General features: G+C 36.7%; 1 protein-coding gene across 1 annotated transcript in view; it reads right to left on the reverse strand.

Annotated features, from left to right (window-relative positions):
* Positions 1-2,420: 2,420 nt before the first annotated feature.
* Positions 2,421-23,743, reverse strand: part of LOC128052090 (zinc finger protein 782-like) — a 71,248-nt gene continuing 49,925 nt past the window's right edge. The window contains exons 4-5 of the mRNA XM_052644545.1: positions 9,805-9,900; positions 2,421-4,288 (exon numbers count right to left, since the gene is read on the reverse strand). Of these exons, the coding sequence (XP_052500505.1) occupies positions 2,421-4,288; positions 9,805-9,900 (1,964 nt within the window). The remainder of the gene's footprint in view (positions 4,289-9,804; positions 9,901-23,743) is intronic.

Raw genomic sequence — 23,743 nt, forward strand, 5'->3', positions numbered from 1 at the left:
ACTTTAATTATTGTATAAATATCAAGGTGCATTTGAAATATATGAATATCCAATTATTTTAACATCATTTCCATATCAAATTACCCAGGAACATATGTCAAAAATCAACTAACAACTTTCAGTTACATTACAGATCATTAGAGAGCAGGAAAAAGCATTGTTCCTATTCTTAAATAAGAAGATAGCTGGGAAGAGTTTCCATTAAAAACTTTTTTTGACTACATCACATATCTGAGATTATGGGGCAAAAAATGAGTCCAAAGTCTGGACACTAGGTAGCTGCAGGGAGAAACAAGAACTCACGCAGCTGTTTAACTGAGACAGAGAATGCCACACACCATATAAAATGACTGTAAAAAAAGTTAAATAACATGCAAGATCAGATAGGTTAGTTCAGAAGAGAGAGAAATTATAGTAAAATTTAAATGCTGGAAATAAAAAACACAACAAATGAAGAATGCCTTTTAAGGGATGGATTATCAGTATACTTGATATGACTGAGGAAGGATTCAGTGACATTGAAGAAAGGCAGGATACAAACACACTTACATGAATTTGTATGTGTGTAGGCTTCAACACAATATTTCTATTAGTGACCCTGAGATAATACAAAAGTACACAGAAAACAGGGTTTGTCTTTGTTGAAAAAAGACAGCTTAGTAAAAATGGCCTTTCCTATATGCACATGTCAGGAGGCAACAAGTGAAAAGAAATGTGGTATTGGATTTTGAATTTTCAGATACTTCCTGTGAAAGGTTTATTTGTTATTACTATACATGTAGACGATGTATTAATATACATAGCGGATCAGAACAGTTACTAAATAAGGGGTACATAATTCTATTACAATGCTGTAGAATTCTAGGATACATACAAAACAAACATTTAAGTGGCATGCACATACAAACTGATGTAGACAACAAAAAATTCAGAAAATATTCATATATAGTCAACACTGTGTAGCTTATACCATTTATTTCTTATTTTAAAAAATCTTCTTATTCTAATAAATGTCCATGAACCAATACTGTTATAGTTCATTAAATGTCTTAATATCACACAAGAAACAACAGTTTTGATTAACATAAAGGCTATTATTCACTTTCTCAAACTGATAAATTTTTCCCTCATAACAAACTCTGAGTGATATTAAACTTTGATGACTCATTAAAAGCTTTGACACATTCACAGCTCAATTATCAGATATTCAATGAGATCTCATTTTTTGGGTAATGGATTACCTGTATATGCAGTAATATTAGATATCTTCCCCTCATATTCACCTGACTGACGAGGCAGAGTTATGGACAAAAGCTATGGTCATTCAGAATTTGCCAGGGGCTTTTCCTGTGTGATATTTCTGATATACTACACTGAGTTCACATGTCCACAGAAATCATATTCATAGGTTTGATGAGTATATGTCAGTATTAAGTATACTCGAACCTGCAGAAGCTCAGCAAAGAACAAGTCTATTTCCTCATAGCAAAAAGTCTGTGTACATGCAGGAGAAAATTCCATTCAATATTTATTCTTTGGCCCTGTTTCTATTTTGTACTCTTTCATCTTCTGTGCATAAGCCCCTTGGTTTTGCTGGGGTTAACATCCACTGCATTCTGACAAGGGACAGGAGAAAACATTAAGAATTTGAGGGATGTATTTAGTAAGACTTGTCACTGACCCCTACATTTCACTATCCAGAGGTTAAAGATATGATTTCAAGTTGGATGACAGTGGTTGAGAAATTTAAGCTAGGTGTGGCATTAGAAAAAGAGGAAATGGTTATTGGTGAACAATGAATATATCATTAAGTCATGTACCATATGACATATGTCATTATATGTCATATAGTTATTACCCTTATGTGAGTCAAATTGAGGCTGAACATAGTAGAAGGATTCCTCACATCCATTACTTTGTTTTCTTGTCTGTTTTAATATACTGTAAGGTCTCTACCCTTTATGTTATTTTCTGCTTATTGAAAAAAACTGGTGTTTGACTAACCGTTCTCACATTTACTCCATTCCCAATTTTCTCACTGTTTGATTTCTCTGATGATGAATGAATTTTGATTTGCTGGGACAAAGTTTTGACATATTCATTACATTCCCAGAGTTCTTCTGCAGTGTGAGTTTTCTAAGGATTGAATGCCTAGAGTATTTCTTGTATTATTTTAGTTTCTTTACTGGATTGAATTCTCTGATCTACAATGAGGACTACACTCAAGATGAAACTGTCCATATAAAATATATTCCAAGAAATTTGCTCATGTTAAGTTTTCTGATGTTGAGTGAAACTAGTATCTTGCATAAGAACTTCCAAGTTTTTATTATATTCATAGGCATTCCCTCATATGTATTTTGTATTGTGAGGCTTTATTTTCAGCTCAGAGTTTTTCCATCTTCATTTTATTTATATTTTTATTTCTCTGTATGGGCTTTCTGATGTTCTCTAAGGCTTGATTTTTGACTGAAAGTTTTTCCACATTTATCACATTTGTAGGGTTTCTCTCCAGTGTGAGTTCTCTGATGTACTCTGAGGTTTGATTTCTGGCTGAAAGCTTCACCACAGTGATTACAGTTATAGGGTTTCTCTCCTGTATGAGTTCTCTGATGTTTTCTTAGGACTGACTTCTCACTGAAAGATTTGGCACATTCGTTACATTCATAGGGTTTCTCCCCAGTGTGAGTTCTCTGATGTCCTCTAAGATTTGATTTCTGCCTGAAAGTTTTTCCACACTCATCACATTTATAGGGTTTTTCCCCAGTGTGAGTTCGGTGATGTACTCTAAGGTTTGACTTCTGGCTAAATGATTCCCCACAATAATTACATGTATAGGGTTTTTCCCCTGTGTGAATTCTATGATGTCCTCTGAGTTGTGATTTCTGACCAAATGCTTTCTCACATTGATTACATTTATAGGGCTTCTCCCCTGTATGAGTTCTATGATGTTTCCTTAGGCCTGACTTCAGTTTGAAAGCCTTCCCACATTCATCACATTTATATGGTCTTTCACCTGTGTGAGTTCTCCGATGATTTCTTAGGCCTGACATATGGCTGAAAGATTTTCCACATTCATTACATTCAAAGGGTCTCTCCCCTGTGTGAGTTCTTTGATGTACTATGAGGATTGATTTATAGTTGAAAGATTTCCCACATTCATTACATTCATAAGGTTTCTCTCCTGTGTGAGTTCTCTGATGTATTCTTAGTCCCGACTTTGCACTGAAAGCTTTCTCACATCCGTCACATTTATAGGGTTTCTCTCCTGTGTGAGTTCTCTCATGTTTTCTTAGACGTGACTTCTCACTGAAAGCTTTCCCACATTGATGACATTCAAAGGGTTTCTCCTCCATGTGACTTTTCTGAGGCTGAATCAGGCATGAAGTTTTAGCGCAGGATTTTCCACATTCATTACACTCATAGGGTTTCAATATTATTTGAGTTTTCTTATGCACATTGCAAGTTGACTGGTAACCCAATGTTTCTGTACATGTGCCATAGTCAGAGGATTGTTCTCTTGTGTGAATTCTCTGATGCACTGGGAGGGTTGAATTATGGCTGAAATTCTTTCCATTTTCAAAGGATTTCACCCCTATATAAAATTTTTCCTGTTCTTTAATGTGTAATTTTTGGCTGAAAGATTTCCCTTCTATGTCAGTTTTTTGAGTGATCCTACTAAAATTATTTCCATTTTTAGTACATTCATATTTATTAAACTCATAGAGACTCTTCTCCTTTGGATGACTGCTCTGAGAAACTATCAAGGTTGATTTCTCATGTTGGTTTTCCCCAAATTTATTGAATTTATAAGGTTTCATTTTTGGGTGGGTACTCTTAGACATAACAAGGGCAGTCTTTTCAAGAAAATCTTTTCTACTTTCATTATATTCAAAGGCTTGTGGCAAAGTCTGAATTGTCGGATGCTGGATAACTTTATATCCAAAGGTTTTCACATTTTTACTATAAACAAAAGAATTCTCTCCAGTATTAGTTCTGCCATCCTTAATACTGAAGAGCCAGTTCTCACATACATTAGGCGCACAAGTCTTCTTTTTTGAATATTGACAGTGTGGGGCCAGTGAGCTAAGAAGCAAGTAAGTAGACCCTGTAGTGTCAAATTTACAGGGCATTGTTTCTGCAGGAAAAATGTTTATGTCCAGAGTACATGGTTTTCCTGATATTTCTTGCTCCACGGTCAATGATTTGTTGATGAATAAACCTTGCCTCAAACGTTTGCCTTGGTTTTCTAGGCTCTCCTCTAAGAGTTCATCTGGTTCGGTTTCTTCTAAAAAATGAGAAAATTAAAAATATTTTGATATTTAACACACTTATGAAATGAGATTTATATACCTATACCCCATTATGTGTTTGATTCCTTGATGTCTGGCTCAGTTTCCCCAAAATAAAATAATTTCAAGTTTATATTCTCTCTTCTTTTGTTGTTAAAAACTTTTTCTAGTAGAAAAAGAGAGCAATCTAGAAATGAAATTACACATATCTTTGGTAACTTAAACCATAATTTTCAAAACTGGAAAAAGAAGAGGATATAAAGGAAAGCAACAATTAAGAAAGGAGAATATATTTAAGAGAGCTGAATCCTGGGAACAGAGAAAACAAAGACTGGAATGAATTCAACAAGGATTTTGCTCTAAGTAGATAACAAAAAGTATCAATGGAGAATTGCTTTTAGTGGCTTTACTGAGATAGAGTTTGCATTAGGGAAGTACACCAGTGACTATATTCAGAGTGAAACATAGAGTACAATGATAAGAAAACCACTAGTCTGTATGTTTCCAACTGGAGCTCCACACTGGTCTGGGAACCAAGATTCTGCAAGCTACATGGTATGGCAAACAAACAAACAAAAATCATGGCACCAACTTTCTTACGTTGAAAGAAAGAATCAGAAACATAAATGTATAGGTGGAAGTGAGAAAACTGATGAGAGTTAAAATAATTTTTCTGCTTATGTTGGAGTTACCCTTCTTTCCTGGTTCTAGTGCCTTGGTATTATATCAGGGTTGTTCAGTAGTGAATCCCTCTTAATCATCAAATCTTTACTTTCCTTTTTTTCAATTTGTTCACTTATGTCCCCCAGATCAGTTTTGCTCCTGTCCAATCCTTAATTTTCATCTATTTTCCACATATCTAGTTTATAGTCACTGTAAGATCTTAAGGATTGTGTTTCAAGTTGGCCCTAGAAATCTTATAAGTATCCTTTTCTATATTTACTTACCACAAATTTCCTGTGCATATTTGACTGCTATTGTCCTCTTGTTACCCACACTCCATGCAAAAATGTCATGCCCATGCTAAAAATATTTGAAGGCTTTGGCTATACTACCTTAGGTACCAACAGATGAAAGATTAAAGTGATGTAATTCAGAAAAAGAAAGTTTTACACTAACTATATGATCATTATGTGTTCTTGCTATCAATCCTCTTAGCATGAGCATGTATGCATACTCAGTTGTGTTTGATTTTTTTGCAAGCCCATGGACTATAGCCCACCAGGCTCCTCTGTCCATGGAATTTCCCAGGCAAGAATACTCGAGTGGGTTGCCATTTCCTCCTCCAGGGGATCTTTCTGACCCAGGGATCGAACCCAGGTCTCCTGTCTAGTACACATTCTTTTCTGCTCTAATTTTTGATAAGAGTATCAGTCTTCATTAAGTGGTTCATTTCCAACAATAACTTCATACTCACATTCTTTCTCTAAATTATCCTCCATTCTAGCCTTAGAACTATTGAGAACCTAGGTATCCTTCAGGCAGGGCACACAATTTTCCCAAATCTTAACAACAAAAAACAAAGTTTGTAACATCCTTCTCACAAATTTAAGCAACATTTATTTTAAAACCTGAAAGAAGCTACTACCTGTATATCACTCACTTTATAAAGGGATAAAAGCACCCATAGCTGTGACTTTATAGTAAATACCCATCACCAAAATCAAGAGGCATCTTAAAATTGAAGAAAAATCCATAGTTAAATGAGAAGCATTTTCTCTTTCTTGGTTGTACCTAAAATAATAGTTCACCTTTTAATCTATAGCCCCTAGATATGCTTTATGAAGCTTTGCTCACTTTTCCAAAATAAAACCTTCACTGTAATATTCTTTGTATCCCTCTATAATATAAATTTAGAGGTACATAAAAAGCTCCATGTCTAAAATTTACCTAGAGTTCTTTCACATATAAGGGCTCAGGTGCAATAACAACCCATACCTGATGATTCAAAAGTGACAAAATTTGCATATTTACATTCATGGAAAGTGTTCTCTGAGTCAATCAGTATGAAATACCTCTCTCCACCTGACTTTGGAATCAGCCTACAATATTATTAAATAATATTTATTATGTGACAAGTGCCCAGGCAGGAAGAGTCAAACAGAGACCATTCTTCTTGGGAGACTGTAATCCAGGTGAGGAAAGGAACTCTCGGTAACTGTATGCTATCTGGCACAGAATCTCATTTTCTTTAGACACATCCATCACATGGGTTAAGAGTTTACAAAAGTAAGAGATCACGTATAGACTAAAATATTCTGAGATTATATGATAGAAGTAGGAATCTGAGCCCCCCAAATTTAAAATGAGTAATAGTACTTTCTGCCCCTTTTCTAGCTGAGGTTAGCTATTTTATTTGCTTTATTCCAAGAACCACCTTTTGGCTTTATAATTATAATGACTTCTAACTGTAATGTTTTATCTTTATTGCATCTTTTAGCTTGCTTAGTTTTCTTTTAAAACTTTATTGCTTTTAAAAATAAGTATATGAGGTGAAAATAGTGTCCTCTAAGCATTGCTTCATCTACAGCTCAAAAGGTCTAATAATCATGCTTTTCATTAAAAAAAAATTTCTGCATATTGTACAATTTTAACTTTGAAGAATAGGTTTTAAAAGATATATACATATATATATATTCATTATTAATTTTAAGATAGAAGAATTTAAAATTTTCTCATATTGTCTGCAATTTATAGTGTTTTATAACAATGTCTTTACTTTGTAGAATTTGCCTAAAATAACTTTGCTAAGTTACTACATGTCCTACTCTTTGTGACCCTATGGACTGTAGCCCACCAAGCTCCCACGTCCATGGGATTCTCTAGGCAAGAATACTGGAATGGGTTGTCATGCCCTCCTCTACGGGATCTTACCCACCTAGGGATTGAAACTACCTCTCTTATGCATCCTGCATTGGCAGGCTGGTTCTTTACCGTTAGTGCCACCTGGTGCCACCTTTACATTTTATCAATGATCTAAGGTAATCTAAAAGGAAGTTTATTCTTTAGGAATAGTTATGTACTGTGTTTGCATAGCTTTGTTTTCAGAACATATTAGATTCATCTTTATAAAATATGCTATTTATATTTCTAGATAAGAGGTTGGTAAACTTGTTTTGTGAAAGGCCACAGAGTTAATGATTTAGGCTTTACCTGTTATTCAGTCTCTATTGTAGCTATTCAAGTCTGCCTTGTAGCTTGAATACATAAACAAATGGATATTGCTGTGTTCCAATAAATGTTTCTTTGCCAAAACAATCAGTAGGCAGGATTTGGCATGTGGGCCACAGTTTGCCAAGCACTATTCTAGAGTCCTGGAGAAGGAAATGGCAACCCACTCTAGTACTCTTGCCTGGAAAATTCCATGGATGGAGGAGCCTGGTAGGCTACAGTCCACGGGGTCGGAAAGAGTCGGACACAACTGAGCGACTTCACTTTCTTTCTTTCTATAGTTCCTTTTGGAGAAGGAAATGGCAACCCACTCCAGTGTTCTTGCCTGGAGAATCCCATGGACGGAGGGGCCTGGTGGGGTGCAGTCTATGGGGTTGCAAAGAGTCGGACACAACTGAGCAACTAACACACACACACATTCTAGAGTCCACAGGCTGTGAAACAAAATTAGAGAGGGATATTAAGGCTGACTACATCTAATGAGTTCCTGTTTCTCCTTATAACTCTTGCAGTTTTTTGTTTTATGAATCTTGATGACAATTTATTTGGTGTACTAATATTTTGAACTCTTCTGTATCCTTTAAAAATTATCTTCTTTAGCATCATCAAAATGTCGTTTTTTCCATCTATTTTGACCTGAACTTTGAAATAAATAAACACTGAGTTGCTTTTATGTTTACTGGCTTAATAATTCATGACTGCATTTTCAAACTTCCTATTTTGTAGATGTACTATTTGATGGGCTTCCCTAGTGGTTCAGTGGTAAAGAATCTGCCTGCCAAACAGGAGACACGGATTCGATCCGTAGGTTGGGAAGATCCCTTGGAGAATGAAATGGCAACCGACTCCAGTATTTTTGCTTGGGAAATCCCATGGACAGAGGAGCCTGGAGGGCTATAGTCCATGGGGCCGTGAAAGAGTCAGACATGCCTTAGTGACTAAGCAAGAGCAATCTCTTTGCAAAAAAAAAGAACAATCTCTTTGATACAATATGATAGCCTTTTCTCTTAATAGGTATATTTAATGCATTTATGGAGAAGGCAATGACACCCCACTCCAGTATCTTGCCTGGCAAATCCCATGGATGGAGGGGCCTGGAAGGCTACAGTCCATGGGGTTGCTGAGGGTCGGACACGACTAAGCGATTTCACTTTCACTTTTCACTTTCATGCATTGGAGAAGGAAATGGCAACCCACTCCAGTGTTCTTGCCTGGAGAATTCCAGGGATGGGGGAGCCCGGTGGGCTGCCGTCTATGGGGTCGCACAGAGTCAGACACAACTGAAGTGACTTAGCAGCAGTAGCAGCAGCAATGCATTTACATTGAGAGTTGATATGTCAGATATGTTTGTCTTCCTCTGTTTTATGTTGTGTGTTTGCACAGCTTTTGTGGTGAAAATTTTTAACACAGCAGGCCTAGACTGTTACCCTTAGAAAGGCCTGCTTACAAGATGAGCCCTTACCTAGCATTTGGGAACTCAGATTTCAAGATGGTTGCCAAGATTCCCAGAATTGTTAAGAGGGGCTCAATGTGCTTAAACTGTACAAACAATATATTTATGCTGAATAATTAGCTTCTATCTGAAAGCCTAGAATTTTGATACATGGGTGCCTACAGTAAAAACTCTGGGTACCTCACTGCAAATGAACTTTCCAGGTAGATATTTCACACGAGTTGTCATAACTGGTTTTCTACTGACTTTGCCCCATACGCTTGTTCTCTTTACTGATTTTGCTCTGTATGATTTCATGGTATAAATCTTAGTTATGAGTATGCCTATGTGCTGAGCCCTCCAGGTGAATTAATAAACCTGATGATGATCCTGAGGACCCTGATACAGTACTTATAAGAAACTTCTCTAGTAACAGGTCTGTTTTCTTTGGTCTATCAAATGTAAATAACTTTTAACAATTAGGAAGGTTGCCTTTTGCTCTAGTCTTTATCCTTTCTAACTATACTATATAATTTCTTAAACATCTATTAATTTAGATTGTCTAGTAATTTATTATATAATGATAAAATTAATTTATTTCTCTCTTCGGATCTGTTACTCCCAGTTTCAGTTTTTTGTTAAGTTTTCTTAGTTTTTGTCTTTTTACTGTTAAATATGCATCCATTACTTAATTTTTCAGTTTCAAAGGGTATACTTAGCTCCCATCTTTTAAAGATGAGAATATCAACATGCTTACATTCCATTCCTTTGTTTTAGTTGTCCCCTTCTCACATTTTATTAGATTTATTACTTCTAAAATTTCAAATAGTGAGAGTGCTCACTTCTATCTAGCTGATCACTTCGGATCTAATTTTCTTGGATGCCTTCTGCCAGTATTCAATAACTCACCTGGGGAACTTCTGTTTATAAATTCTTTCTCTAATAACCATGGATCTTCTCCTTGTTCCAACATGAAGATCAGTTCGGGCTTTGTAAAGCAGTATCCTGTAAATGGGAAATACTTTAGCACTTGAGTTAGCTGCATAGGTTTCATTGTTTCTGAATGTGAAGAAAGGTACAGCTTCAGAAATGGCACATTGAGGGTGCCTGCTAGAATTTTTTTTTGGTGGAGGGAATGATAGCAAAAACCATTTTCTTATACTTATAAGGGATTACTCTTCTTAAACCTGTAAGTCACAAGCCTAAATAACATTAAGTTCTAAAATTGTCAATGTCTGTTCCTTAAACAAGATTTCATAAGGACTGACTCTATAGCTGGCCGTAATGGAGTAAAAGAACCAATTTACCTCTCCATGAGGGCTTCTCAGGTGGTGCTAGTGGTAAAGAACCTGCCTGCTAATGTAGACAATGCAGGTTACATCCCTAGGTGGGCATGGTAATCCACTCAACTATTCTTGCCTGGAGAATCCCATGGACTGAAGAGCCTGGTGGGCTACAGTCCATGGGATCACAGAGTTGGACACGAATGAAGCAACCACACACACATACACACACACACACCCCTCCATATCAGACATCGAAACAAACCATACAAAATGCATGAAATGGGTTTTAGACTTTAGAAAACAGGCAGTACAGACAGTGATACTCGAGAACAGAGAAACAAATGAGGTGAGCCCTGTGATTACCAAAGCTTATTGCTTAGAGAGCTTTCAACCCTAAACAAAAAGAGACCACCAAAACAGCTTGGCGGACTCACTAAGTTAAGGCAATAGAATTGGACTTCAAGAAAGTCATGACAAATAGGATTTGTAAGATAAAATACAAAAGAAGAAAGACACAGAGTCTTTGTCTGATCTGCAGAAGGGTCTCCTGAGTACTAACTTTTGAAAATGTAAGGAAAGGAAAACACTTGAGGTCGGGGAGAAACCAGTGAAAAAGAGTAGGCTGAAATACCACCAAAGCACATAGAGAGGTATAAAACTTCCTAACCCATGGCCAATTGGATACAATAACCAGAAGGGCATTTATTGCCTTGGTAGAGGAGCCAAATGAGTCTGAGAGTAAAATGAGTTCTGAATCCAATACAACAAAACTTAAAGCAAATCTTAAAAGGATTAAAGTAATTCCAAGTAATTTAAATTCATCCCAGGAAAGGGCCCAGAAGATTTCAGACAATACAGCAAAACTACCACTTAACAACATACAATCTGTAACATCTAGCCCTCGATAAAAAATTACTTGATATGAATAAAAGGGATATATTATTGTAATCAAGAAGAAAAATGAATCAGTAAGCCATAGAGTAAGAAATGACATATAGAATTAATAGTCAAGGCCATTAAAACAGTAAAAATACTCCATATGTTCAAGAATATGATAAAAGAAAGAGAATTTATTAAAAAAAGTTCCTAACTGGAATTCTCAATATGAAAAATATCTGAAATGAGTAAACAAATCAACCAAACAAGAAACAAAAAAATAAATAAATAAGATTAATAACAGTATACACACACACACACACACACACACACACACACACACTACCTATGGAAGGTTAAATGACATAAGGCACAATGAATAACTTTAAGGTTAAAAACTATGAAAGAAGAAAACCACAGTGAATAAAGACTAGAAAATAATAAACAGTTATCTCTGACCTGTGGGATAAATTTGTCTAATGTGGGTAACTAGCATTTCAGAAGGAACACAGAGAGAATGGAAAAAGCAATAATGGGCAAAAGTTAGATTTCTGAAGGCAAAGTGAAAAGTGAAAGTCGCTCAGTGTGTCTGACTCTTTGCAACCCCATGGACTATACAGTCCATGGAATTCTCTAGGCCAGAATACTGAAATGGGTAGGTAGCCTTTCCCTTCTCCAGTGGATCTTCACAACCCAGGGATTGAACCAAGGTCTTCCGCATTAGAGGCAGATTCTTTACCAGCTGAGCCACAAGGGAAACCCAAGAAGTGTATAAATCCAAATGAATGCCAAGGAGAAGGAACATGAAGAACACCACACCAAGATACATTATAATTAAATTGCTAAAGTCACAGATAAAAAGAAAATGTTGAATAGATAGAAAAAGACATAATATGTATGGAGGAAGAAAAAAGAATGGATGCTACTTTTTGTCAGAAATTATACCTCAGAAGACTATGAAGTAACAATTTTAAAGTACTGAAAGAAAAAAGCCCACCTAGAATTTTATACTTGACTAATATAAGGCATTTTCAAACAAATAAAAATTGAAAGACTTTATCACCAACTGACATGTATTACAGGAGAGTTAATTCTCTGACAGAAATTCTTCAGCTAGAAGAAAAATGAGATCAGGTGGAAATTTGGATTAATATATAGAAAAAAAGAGCACCATAATCTGGACACAAATGGATAAAAATAAAATAAACTTTTATCATTTTCAGAACTCTTAAAAATAGTAAATTGTGTTTTAAAACAATAATAATGTACTGTAGGAGATGGGAAATAGTGAGAGTTAGGAATATTGGGGACTTTAAACTTATGTAGATCAGGCATGCAGAGTTGCTGAGAAATTTACCAATATTTATTATGAATTCAGTTCAGTTCACTCACTCAATTGTATCTAACTCTGCGACCCATGGACTGCAGCATGCCAGGCTTCCCTGTCCATCACCAACACCTGGAGCTTGCTCAGACTCATGTCCATTGAGTTGGTGATGCCATCCAACCACCTCATCCTGTCATCCACTTCTCCTCTTGCCTTCAGTCTTTCCCAGCACAAGGGTCTTTTCCAATGAGTCAGTTCTTAGCATCAGGTGGCCAAAATACTGGAGCTTCAGCTTCAGCATCAGTCCTTCCAATGAATAACCAGGACTGATTTCCTTTAGGGTTGATTGGTTTGATCTCCTTGCAGTCCAAGGGACTCTCAAGAGTCTTCTCCAACACCACAGTTCAAGAGGATCAATTCTTCAGCACTCAGCCTTCTTTACAGTCCAACTCTCACATCCATACATGACTACTGGAAAAACCATAGCTTTGACTAGATGGACCTTTGTTGGCAGTAGTAATGTCTCTGCTTTTTAATATGCTGTCTAGGTTGGTCATAGCTTTTCTTTCAAGGAGCAAGTGTCTTTTAATTTCATGGTTTCAGTCACCATCTGCAGTGATTTTGGAGCCCCCCAAAATAAAGTTTCTCGCTGTTTCCATTGTTTCCCCATCTATTTGCCATGAAGTGATGGGACCGGATGCTATGACCTTTGTTTTCTGAATGTTGTTTTAAGACAACTTTTTCACTCTCCTCTTTTCCTTTCATCAACAGGCCCTTTAGTTCTTCTTTGCTTTCTGCCATAAGGGTGGTGTCATCTGCATATCTGAGATTATTGATATTTCTCCTGGCAATCTTGATTCCAGCTTGTGCTTCATCCAGCCTGACATTTCACATTATGTACTTTGCATATAAGTTAAATAAGCAGGATGACAATATATAGCCTTGATGAAGTCCTTTTCTGATTTGGAACCAGTCTGTTGTTCCATGTCCAGTTCTAACTGTTGCTTCTTGACCTGCATACAGATTTCTCAGGAGTCAGATAAGGTGTTCTAGTATTCCCATCTCTTGAAGAATTTTTCACAGTTTGTTGTGATCTACACAGTTAGAGGCTTAGTTAATAAAGCAGAAGCAGATGTTTTTCTGGTACTCCTTTCCTTTTTCAATGATCCAACAAATGTTGGCAATATGATCTCTGGTTCCTCTGGCTTTTCTAAAACCAGCTTGAATATCTGGAAGTTCACGGTTCACGTATTGCTGAAGCCTGGCCTGAAGAACTTTAAGCATCACTTTACTAGCGTGTGAGATGAGTGCAACTGTGTGGTAGTTGGAGCATTCTTTGGCTTACCCACCCACAAATGATTAATTTGTTCCCTGTGTTTACACTGTCAACTGCATGATCTTTTTCACTATGTAAGTTAAAATTATTTATATTTTGGAGATTGACCCTTTGTCAGTTGTTTTGTTTGCAAATATTTTTCCCCATTCTGAGGGTTGTCTTTACGTCTTGTTTGTGGTTTCCTTTGTTCTGCAAAAGCTTTTAACTAGGTCCCACTTGTTTATTTTTATTTTCATTACTCTGGGAGGTGGGTCAAAAAACACCTTGCTCTGATTTATGTCAAGTAGCTAAGTAAGTGTTAGTCGCTCAGTTGTGCCTGACTCTTTGCAACCCCATGGACTGCAGTCCACCAGGCTCCTCTGTCCATGAGATTTTCCAGGCAAGGATGCTGGAATAGGTTGCCATTTCCTTCAAGGAGTGTTCTTATGTTTTCCTCCAAGAGTTTTACAGGGTCCAGTCTTACATTTAGGTCCTTAAGCCACTCTGAGTTTATTTTTGTAGATGGTTTTTAGGGACTGTTCTAATTTCATTATCTTACATGTAACTGTCCAGTCTTCCCAGTACCACTTATTGAAGAGACTGCCTTTTTGCCATTGTTTATTCTTGCCTCATATGTCATAGATTAGGTGACCACAGGTGTATGGGTTTATCTCTGGGCTTTCTATCCTGTTCCATTGATCTATATTTGTTTTTGTGTCAGTACCAAATTGTCTTTTTTTCTCTTAAAGTGAAACAAAGATGAATATTTTATTAATAAAAGATACAACTCACAAAAAAGATAGACATCATAAACTGTTAGACATCTAACAACCAAGAAACAAACATACATAAGGCAAAAATAAGAAATATAGGGAAAAGAAAAAATATATAATCATTGTGAGACATAATAACATTTCTCTGAGAATATTTTATCAAGTGCAGAAAAATTAAGAATAGGAGCATCTTGAATGAGGTCATCAACAATTTAAATATAATAGATTTCTATTTATAGTACTCATATCCTATACAAATATATTTAAAATTTTGTATCTCATACATTGTTATTAGATGTCCATAGGATGTTTAGAAAAGCTGGCAAAAAGAAAAACAGTACTAAATTTCAAAAAGTAGAATTCTTTTTTTTGTGATTCAGTTATACATATACACATGTATTATTTTTGAAATTATTATCCATTATAGGTTATTATAAGATATTGACTATAGTTTCCTGTGCTATACAGTAAACTTTTGTTGCTTGTTGCATATCTATTTAAGTTAGAAACCTAACGTTCTATTTATACTAAGTCAAACAAGTGCAATAAAAATGCCATAAATTTTTTAGTTAGGCAAAAATTCATAAGTTTTCTAAAATATATATATTATATGTATTCTTTATATATGTGTATACAAGCACATTTCTACTATGTTTGATAAAGGCTTGAGAAAGAACATAAAAAAAAAAAGAAGAGATGGAGAACTTGGAGACATAAATGAAATGGGAGCACTAAATATGAAATAGAAAAAGTGAAACAAACTAGATGAAAGTAAAAGATCTTCATATAGTCCAGCAGTCTTTAAACATGGCTACTCATTAGAAACATCTGGAGCTCTGGTGAAAAAAAACCCAAAACCTGGGCATTTGTATTTTTCAAAAAATTCCAAGATAATTCTGATATGCATCTGAATTTTAAAAAGTGATTATAGGTTTTTCTATTAAATGGTAGTTTGGGTGATATAGAATTCTATCATTTTTCTGTTGACCAATGATGATACAATGGTATTGTTACAGTTACATAATCACAATAGAGAAAGGTGTTTATCAGTTTTCACAATCAATAGACAAGAAGATAATTACAGTTGCAAGTCATAATGGGAGCATGATTAAGCTAACAATATCAAATAATTATATGCAATCTGGGGGGATCAAGTAGAGTGATATGGTAAGCGGAACTGGATACATGTACATGTTTTCATCTGTTCAGTCTATATATCTTTTGGTTGGTGCACTTAATCCATTTACATTTAAGGTAATTATTGATATGTATGATCCTCTTACCATTTTCTTAATTGTTTGGGGTTTATATTCTGTAGGTAGGTCTTTTCCTTTTCTTGTTTCCTGCCTAGAGAAATTCCTTTAGCATTTGTTGTAAAGCTGGTTTGGTGGTGCTGAATTCTCTTACCTTTTGCTTATCTGGAAAGCTTTTGATTTCTTCAACAAATCTGAAGAAGAGTCTTTCTGGGTAGAGTATTCTTAGTTGTAGGTTTTCCCATTTCATCACTTTAAATATATCATGTAATTCCCTTCCAGTAAGTAGAGTTTCTGTTGAGAAATCAGCTGATAGCCTGATGGGAGCTCCCTTTTATGTTGTCGTTTTTCCCTTGTTGGTTTTAATATTTTACCTCTGCCTTTAATTTTTGTCAGTTTGATTACTATGTGTCTCAGTGTGTTTCTCCTTGGGTTTATCCTGCCTGGGGCTCTCTGTGCTTCCTGGACTTGGTTGCCTATTTCCTTTCCCATGTTAGGGAAGTTTTCAGCTATTATCTCTTCAAATATTTTCTCAGGTCCTTTTCCTCTCCCTCTTCTCCTTCTGGGACCCTTGTAATGCAAATGTTGGTGCATTTAATGTTGTCCCAGAGGTCTCTTAGGCTGTCCTCATTTCTTTTCATTCTTTTTTTTCTACATTCTGTTCTGTGGCAATGATTTCCACCATTTTGTCCTCCAGGCCACTTATCTGTTCTTTTGCCTCAGTTATTCTCCTATTGATTTCTTCTGGTGTATTATTCATCCCTGTTTGTTCTTTAGTCCTTCTAGGTCTTTGGTAAACATTTCTTGCATCTTCTCAATCTTTGCCTCCATTCTTTTTCCAAGATCCTCAATCATCTTCAGTATCATTATTCTGAATTATTTTTCTGGAATGTTGCCTATCTCCACTTCATTTAGTTTTTTTTTTTTTTTTTTCTGGGGTTTTATCTTCTCCCTTCATCTAGCACATAACTTTCTGCTTTTCCAAGCTGATTAAGTTTCTGTAATGTGGCTTTTGTTTTAGTCACTGTGGGACTGTGGTTATTTTTGCTTCTTCTGTCTGCCCTCTGATGGGAGGTTAAAAAGCTTGTGCAAGCTTCCTGATAGGAGGCATTGGCAGTGGGGAAAAACTGGGTCTTGCTCGGTTTGGCAGGGCCATGCTCAGTAAAGCTTTAATTCAATTATCTGCTGATGAGTGGGGTTGTGCTCCCTCTCTGGTAGTTTTTTGGCCTGAAGCTACCCAGGCCTTGGGTATATGGGCTCTTTAGTAGGGTTAATGGCAACTTCTAAGGGGGTTTACACCAACGGGGACCTTCCCAGACTGCTACTGCCAGTGCTCCCATCCCTGTGGTGAGCCCCTGCCAATCCATGCCTACACAGGAGACCTTCCAACACTAGCAGGTAGTTTTGGTTCAGTCTCCTGTGGGGACACAGATCCTTTCCTCTGAGTCTTGGTGTTTGCAAGATTTGCTGGTGCCCTCCAAGACTGGAATCTTTCCCCCAGTCCTGTGGAAGTCTTATAATCAAATCCCACTGGCCTTCAAGGTCAGATTCCCTGGTGATTCCCAGTCCCTCTGTTGGATCCCCAGGCTGAGAAGCCTGACAGAAGATCTTCATAAGCCCAAACTTCAAAAGAACCAACTGATGCATTTTATGTCTCAATATCTAAAGAGAAATAAATCTAGCTTTAGGTTTTGGCTAAACTTTAAATGTCTTTCCACTTTTGAATTTACTGTTTTCATGTTTTTACAACAGATATACCAGCTTTGTTTCTACATTGCAACTCAGAGTTAATGCTTCTTGTCACTTAATTTGGCCTTCCCTGGTGGCTAAGAGGTTAAAGCGTCTGCCTCCAATGTGGGAGACCTGGGTTCGATCCCTGGGTCGGGAAGATCCCCTGGAGAAGGAAATGGCAACCCACTCCAGTATTCTTGCCTGGAGAATCCCATGGACGGAGGAGTCTGGTGGGCTACAGTCCATGGGGTCGCAAAGAGTTGGACATGACTGAGTGAGTTTGGAAATCTTTATTTACCCTTGTACCAAACTGCAGATTACCTTTCTGATATATTAACAAAATAGAATTAAGTGAAGGGGATGGAACTGAAATTTAGACCACACTTTTTTATTCTTGTTAATGTTCAGTTGTTAAGATTTGTCTGAATCTTTGTGACCCCATGAACTGCAGCACACCAGGCTTCCCTGTCCTTTACTATCTCCCTAAGTTTGCCCAAACTCATGTCCACTGACTTGGTGATGCCATCCAACGATGTCATCCTCTGTTGCCCGCTTCTCTTCCTGCTCTCATTATTTCCCAGCATCCTGGTTATTTCCAGTGAGTCAGCTCTTCATATCAGGTGTCCAAAGTCCTGGAGCTTCAGTTTCAGCATCAGTCCTTCCAATGAATATTTAGGGTTGATTTCCTTTAGATTGACTGGCTTTATTTTGCTGTCCAAGAGACTCTCAAGAGTCTTCTCCAGAATCAAAATTTTAAAGCATCAATTCTTTGGTACTCAGCCTTCTTTATGGCCTGACTCTCACATCTATTCAAAACTGCTGGAAAAATCATAACTTTGACTATATGAACTTCTGTTGGCAAAGTGACATCTCTGCTTTACAATATGATATCCAGGTTTGTCCTAGTTTTTCTTCCAAGGAGCAATGGCTGTAGTCATTCTCCGCAGAGATTTTGGACCCCAAGAAAATAAAATCTGTCACTAGTTTTCACTTTTTCTCCACCTATTTACCAGAAGTGATGGGACCAGATGCCATGATCTTAGTTTTTGAATGTGGAGTTTCAATCCAGCTTTTTCATCACCCTCATCATCCTCAGCTCTTTAGTTCCTCCTTGCTCTCTGCCATTAGAATGGTATCATCTGCATACCTGAGGTTGTTTTCTTCCAGCTACCTTGATTCCAGCTTGTGAGTCATCCAGCCCAGCATTTTGCATGATGTACTCTGCATATATGTTAAAAACTTACATATTAAATTCTACTCAAAGTGAGCTTATTCTAATTTTGGATTCACTTTTTAAAATCACAGTGTTAGCAGCAACCATCAGATTGCCCAAATAATGCACCTTCCCTTAGAGATGTTCTGCTTATCTGTATTCTATTTTTTCTCTCTGTAATAACTGAGCCATTTATGTTGTTCTGTCGTACAGTGATTCCCCTCTCCCTTTCCTCTCCATTCTGCTGTACTCATGCCTTGAGGAGGTTCCCTCTCCCTCAATAAATGTCTTATTTAATAATACTTTCAAATTCACAGAAAAATGGCAAAGAGAGAAAGGAGAATTCTTGTATAACTTGTATCCAACTTACCCTACTGTTAACATTCTTTATTACTAGCATGTTTGTCATACCTGTTAATATGATAATGATACACTATTATTAAGTAAAATCTATACTTTATTCAGATTTCCTTGTTTTTTTAACCTAATCTTTTTTTTTTTTCCCTGTTCCACAATTCCATCCAGGATACCACATTATATTTGGTTATTTTGTGTCTTTAGCCTCCTCTGGACTATAAGTAATCTTTTTATATATATATATAATCTTGACAGTTTAGAGGACACTGTGAGAAGGCTTCAGTTTTGGTTTGTCTGATGTTTTTCTCATAGTTAAAAATGGCGTTGTGTTTCTGGGAGAAGGACCACAGAGATAAAACGACTGGCATTCTTACCCCACCAAATCAAGGGTACATGCTATCAATATGATTGATCACTGATGATAACCCGGTTAAAAGTATACCAGGATTCTCCAATGTAGTTACTTCCCAACCTCACCCCATACATATTATATTCTTTATTATCATTATTATTAATTTTAGCATGCAGAGTGACATGCAGGATCTTTTTTCTGACCAGGGATTGAAACTGTGCCCTCTTCAGTGGAAGTGGGGAGTCTTAAACATCGGACTGTCAGCTAAGTCCCTATATTGTACTCTGAGAAGGAAGTCACTAGGCAAAGCCCACTAAAGTGAAAGTCAATCATGTCCGACTCTTTGCAACCCCACGGACTTTACAGTCCACGGAATTCTCCAGGCCAGAATACTGGAGTGGGTAGCCGTTCCCTTCTCTGGGGGACCTTCCCAACCCAGGGATTGAATCCTGGTCTCCCGCATTGTAAGAGGATTCTTTATCAACTGAACCACAAGGGAAGCAAGGGGTGGGAAATTTTGCTCCACCTCTTTGAAGGTACAGTAACTATATTGTTAGTAATTCTGTGTTGGAGATTTTTCAGTTTTCTCCCATTTACTTACTTAATCATACTTATCTGTATGATTAATTGTATTAATCAACCACATTTACTAGTATGGACTCATAAGTAATTTATACTTTGAGTTATAAACCAACACTATTTTATTATTTATCATTTTCTTGTTCAAATTGTTGCAAGCTCTTTTGATTAGGCTCCTGTGGTCTTTGACATACCCACATCATTCTGTTTTTTGAGTATTTCTTTATGTTCTTATATACTCATCTTGCATGTTCCATGTTCCAGCTCTAGAACCAGCCATTTCTCCAAGAAACTTTGGTTTCTCTTAATTGGAGAATTATACTAGAAACTATATATAGAGCTATGTTATTTTCTATTTCTTTATAATTTTGTTTTGGAAGACAAAGGGTTTCTAGGAATTTGACCATTTCATCTAAGTTGTCTAATCTGCTGTCACATAATTACTCATAGTATTTTCATAAATATTTTATTTCTGTGGAATTGGTAATATTGCCCCAATTTCATTTCTGATTTTGGTAATTTGAGCCTTCTTTTTTTTTTTTTTCTTATTCATCTAGCTAATGTTTGTGATTTTTGCCTCTTTGTCAAAGAACTAACTTTTGGTTTCACTTACGGTGTAAAGTCAGGTCATTGATTTTAGATCTTTTTTCTTGTTTGATATATGTGTTTACAGGTATAAATTTCCACCTTAGTGTTACTTTCACCACATCCCATGAGTTTTGGTATATTGTATTTATATTTTTACTGTCTCAAGGTATTTTCTAATTTCCCTTGTCATTTCTTCACTCACTGGTTGTTTAAGAGCATGCTATTCTCTATATGCTTCCCTGGTGACTCAGACAGTCAAGTGTCTGCCTGCAATGGGGAAACCTGGGTTCAATCCCTGGGTCAGGAAGATCCCCTGGAGAAGGAAATAGCAACCCACTCCAATATTCTTGCCTGGAAAATCCCCTGGATGGAGGAGCCTGGTTGGCTACAGTCCATGAGGTTGCAAAGAGTAGGACACGACTGAGTGACTTCACTTTCTATTTTCTATATATTTATGACATACCATTTTCTGTGAATGATTTCTTACTTTTATTAATGGTGTTTGGAATAGATACTATATATGATTTCAGTCTTTTAGAATGTGTTAAAACTTGTTTTTTGGTATATCTTAGAGAATGATCCACATGCACATCAGAAAACAATGTGTAGTTTACTGAACTTGGGTGGAATCTTCTCTGTCTTAGGTTCAGTTGCTTTATGATGTTCAAGTCCTTTACTTAATCTTTCTCTGGTTGTTTAATCCGTTACTGAAAGTGGAATACAGAAGTGTTCATTATTGTAGAATCATATGCTTCTCCCTTCAATTGTCAGTGTTTGCTTCATATATTTTGAAACTCTGATGTTTGATATATATATGCTCATGCATTTCTTTTTTTGGCAGATTGACCCTTTCGTCAAAATATAAGGTCCTTTGTTATCCTGTTGTAACAGTTTCTGATTCCAAGTCTGTTTTGTCTATTAATAGAATAGCCTCCTCTACTGTCTTTTGGTTACTATTTGCATAGAGTATCTTTCCCCAACTTTCATTTTCAACCTAGGTGTGTTTTTAGATCTAAATTAAGTCTCTTATAAGACAGCATAAAGTTGGTTCATTTTTAAAATTCTGACAATCTGATACAGTTTAATACATTTACACTTAAAGTACTTACTGACAAGGAATGACTTACTTGAGCCACTTTGCTACTGGCTTTTGGTATATATTATAGTTATTTTGCCCTCATTTTCTCCATGACTAGCACCATTTGTGTTTAGTTGATTGTTTTGTTCTGGTAAATTTTGATTTGTCTCATTTGTTTATGTATATTCTGTAGATATTTTCTGTGGTTATCATGGGGGTTATATACATCAGTCCAGTTCAGTTGCTCAGTCGTGTCTGACTCTTTGCGACCCCATGAATTGCAGCACACCAGGCCTCCCTGTCCATCACCAACCCCCAGAGTTCACCCAAACCCACATCCATCGAGTCAGTGATGCCATCCAGCCACCTCATCCTCTGTCGTCCCCTTATCTTCCTGCCACCAGTCCCTCCCAGCATCAGGGTCTTCTCCAATGAGTCAACTCTTCTCATGAAGTGGCCAAAGTACTGGAGTTTCAGCTTCAGCATCATTCCTTCCAAAGAACACCCAGGACTGATCTCCTTTAGAATGGACTGGTTGGATCTCCTTGCAGTCCATGGGACTCTCAAGAGTCTTCTCCAACACCACAGTTCAAAACCATCAATTCTTCGGTGCTCAGCTTTCTTCACAGTCCAACTCACATCCATACATGACCACGGGAAAAACCATAGCCTTGACTAGATGGATCTTTGTTGGCAAAGTAATGTCTCTGCTTTTTAATATGCTATAGGTTGGTCATACCTTTCCTTCCAAGGAGTAAGTGTCTTTTAATTTCATGGCTGCAATCACCATCTGCAGTTATATACATATTTATAAGAATTTAATTTAAATTGATGTCAACTTGACATCAATCATATGAAAGCTGTATAGTTCTATCCTCTACGTTTATGCTACTCATCTCACAAATTACATCTGTATGCACTGTGAGCCCAATAATATAGGTTCATAATCATTTTTATTTATCTGTTAGTTTTGCGGAATATAAAAAGTGAAGCAACACACCAAAGTTAAAACTAAAACTGGCTTTTCTATTTGTTCATGCCTTTGCCTTTACTGGAGATTTTAGATGCCAGACACCATCTAACATCCTTTCATTTCAACCTGAAGGACTTCCTTTACCATTCCTTAAGGGCAGCTCCAGTGCTAATGAACTCCTTCTAATTTTCTTAGAATTTCTTAATTTCTCCCTCAATTTTAAAGGACTATCTTGCTGCTGCTGCTGCTAAGTTGCTTCAGTCGTGTCCAACTCTGTGAGACCCCACAGATGGCAGCCCACCAGGTTCTGCCGTCCCTGGGATTCTCCAGGCAAGAACACTGGATTGGGTTGCCATTTCCTATGGATATAGATTCTCACCTGACAGTTCATTTCTTTCAGCACTCCATACATTATCCCACTGCCTTCTGGTCTCCAGAGTTTCTGTGGGGAATAGGGAGATAATTGTGTTCAGGGTCCCTTGCATGTGATGAGTCACTTTACTCATTGCTTTCAAGATTCTCTGTATATATTTTGACAGAGTATGTTTCTCAGTTTGGGTCTTTTGCAGCTTACACTTGGAGTTCATTGAACTTGTTGGATTTATAGATTCATGTATTTCATCAAGTTTGGAGTTTTTAGCCATTATTTTTTCAAATAACTTTTTATTCCTTTCTCTTTCTTCTTTTGGGACTCACGTTATGTATTCATCGTTCCTCTTGATGGTACCCCGAAAGTCTTTTGGTCTGTTCACTTTTCCTCATTCTTGTTCCTTTGTGATTCTCAGATTAGGTAATTTCAATTGTCCTATCTTCTAGCTCTTTTTCTGTCTTTCTGTCTCTTGTTGAAGTCCTATAGTGAATTTTTCATTTCAGAAAAATTTTCAACTGCAGAATTTCTGTTTTGTTCCTTTTAATTTTTCCCTTTTTTTTTGTTCTAATTTTATCCACATGTTGTTTTCCTAATGTCCTTCAGTTCTTTTCCATGTTTTCTCTTTGCTTTTTGGTCATATTTAAGACAGTTATCTTAAAGTACTTCTCCAGAAAATTTGACGTCTGGGTTCCTCAAGGGTGGTTTTTTTCTGTCAAAGAATTTTGTTCCCTTTAATGAGGCATGTTTTCCCATTTCTCTGTATACTTCGTGATGTTT

This window comes from Budorcas taxicolor, chromosome 8 (genome assembly GCF_023091745.1).
Source record: "Budorcas taxicolor isolate Tak-1 chromosome 8, Takin1.1, whole genome shotgun sequence".
Lineage (NCBI taxonomy): Eukaryota > Metazoa > Chordata > Mammalia > Artiodactyla > Bovidae > Budorcas > Budorcas taxicolor.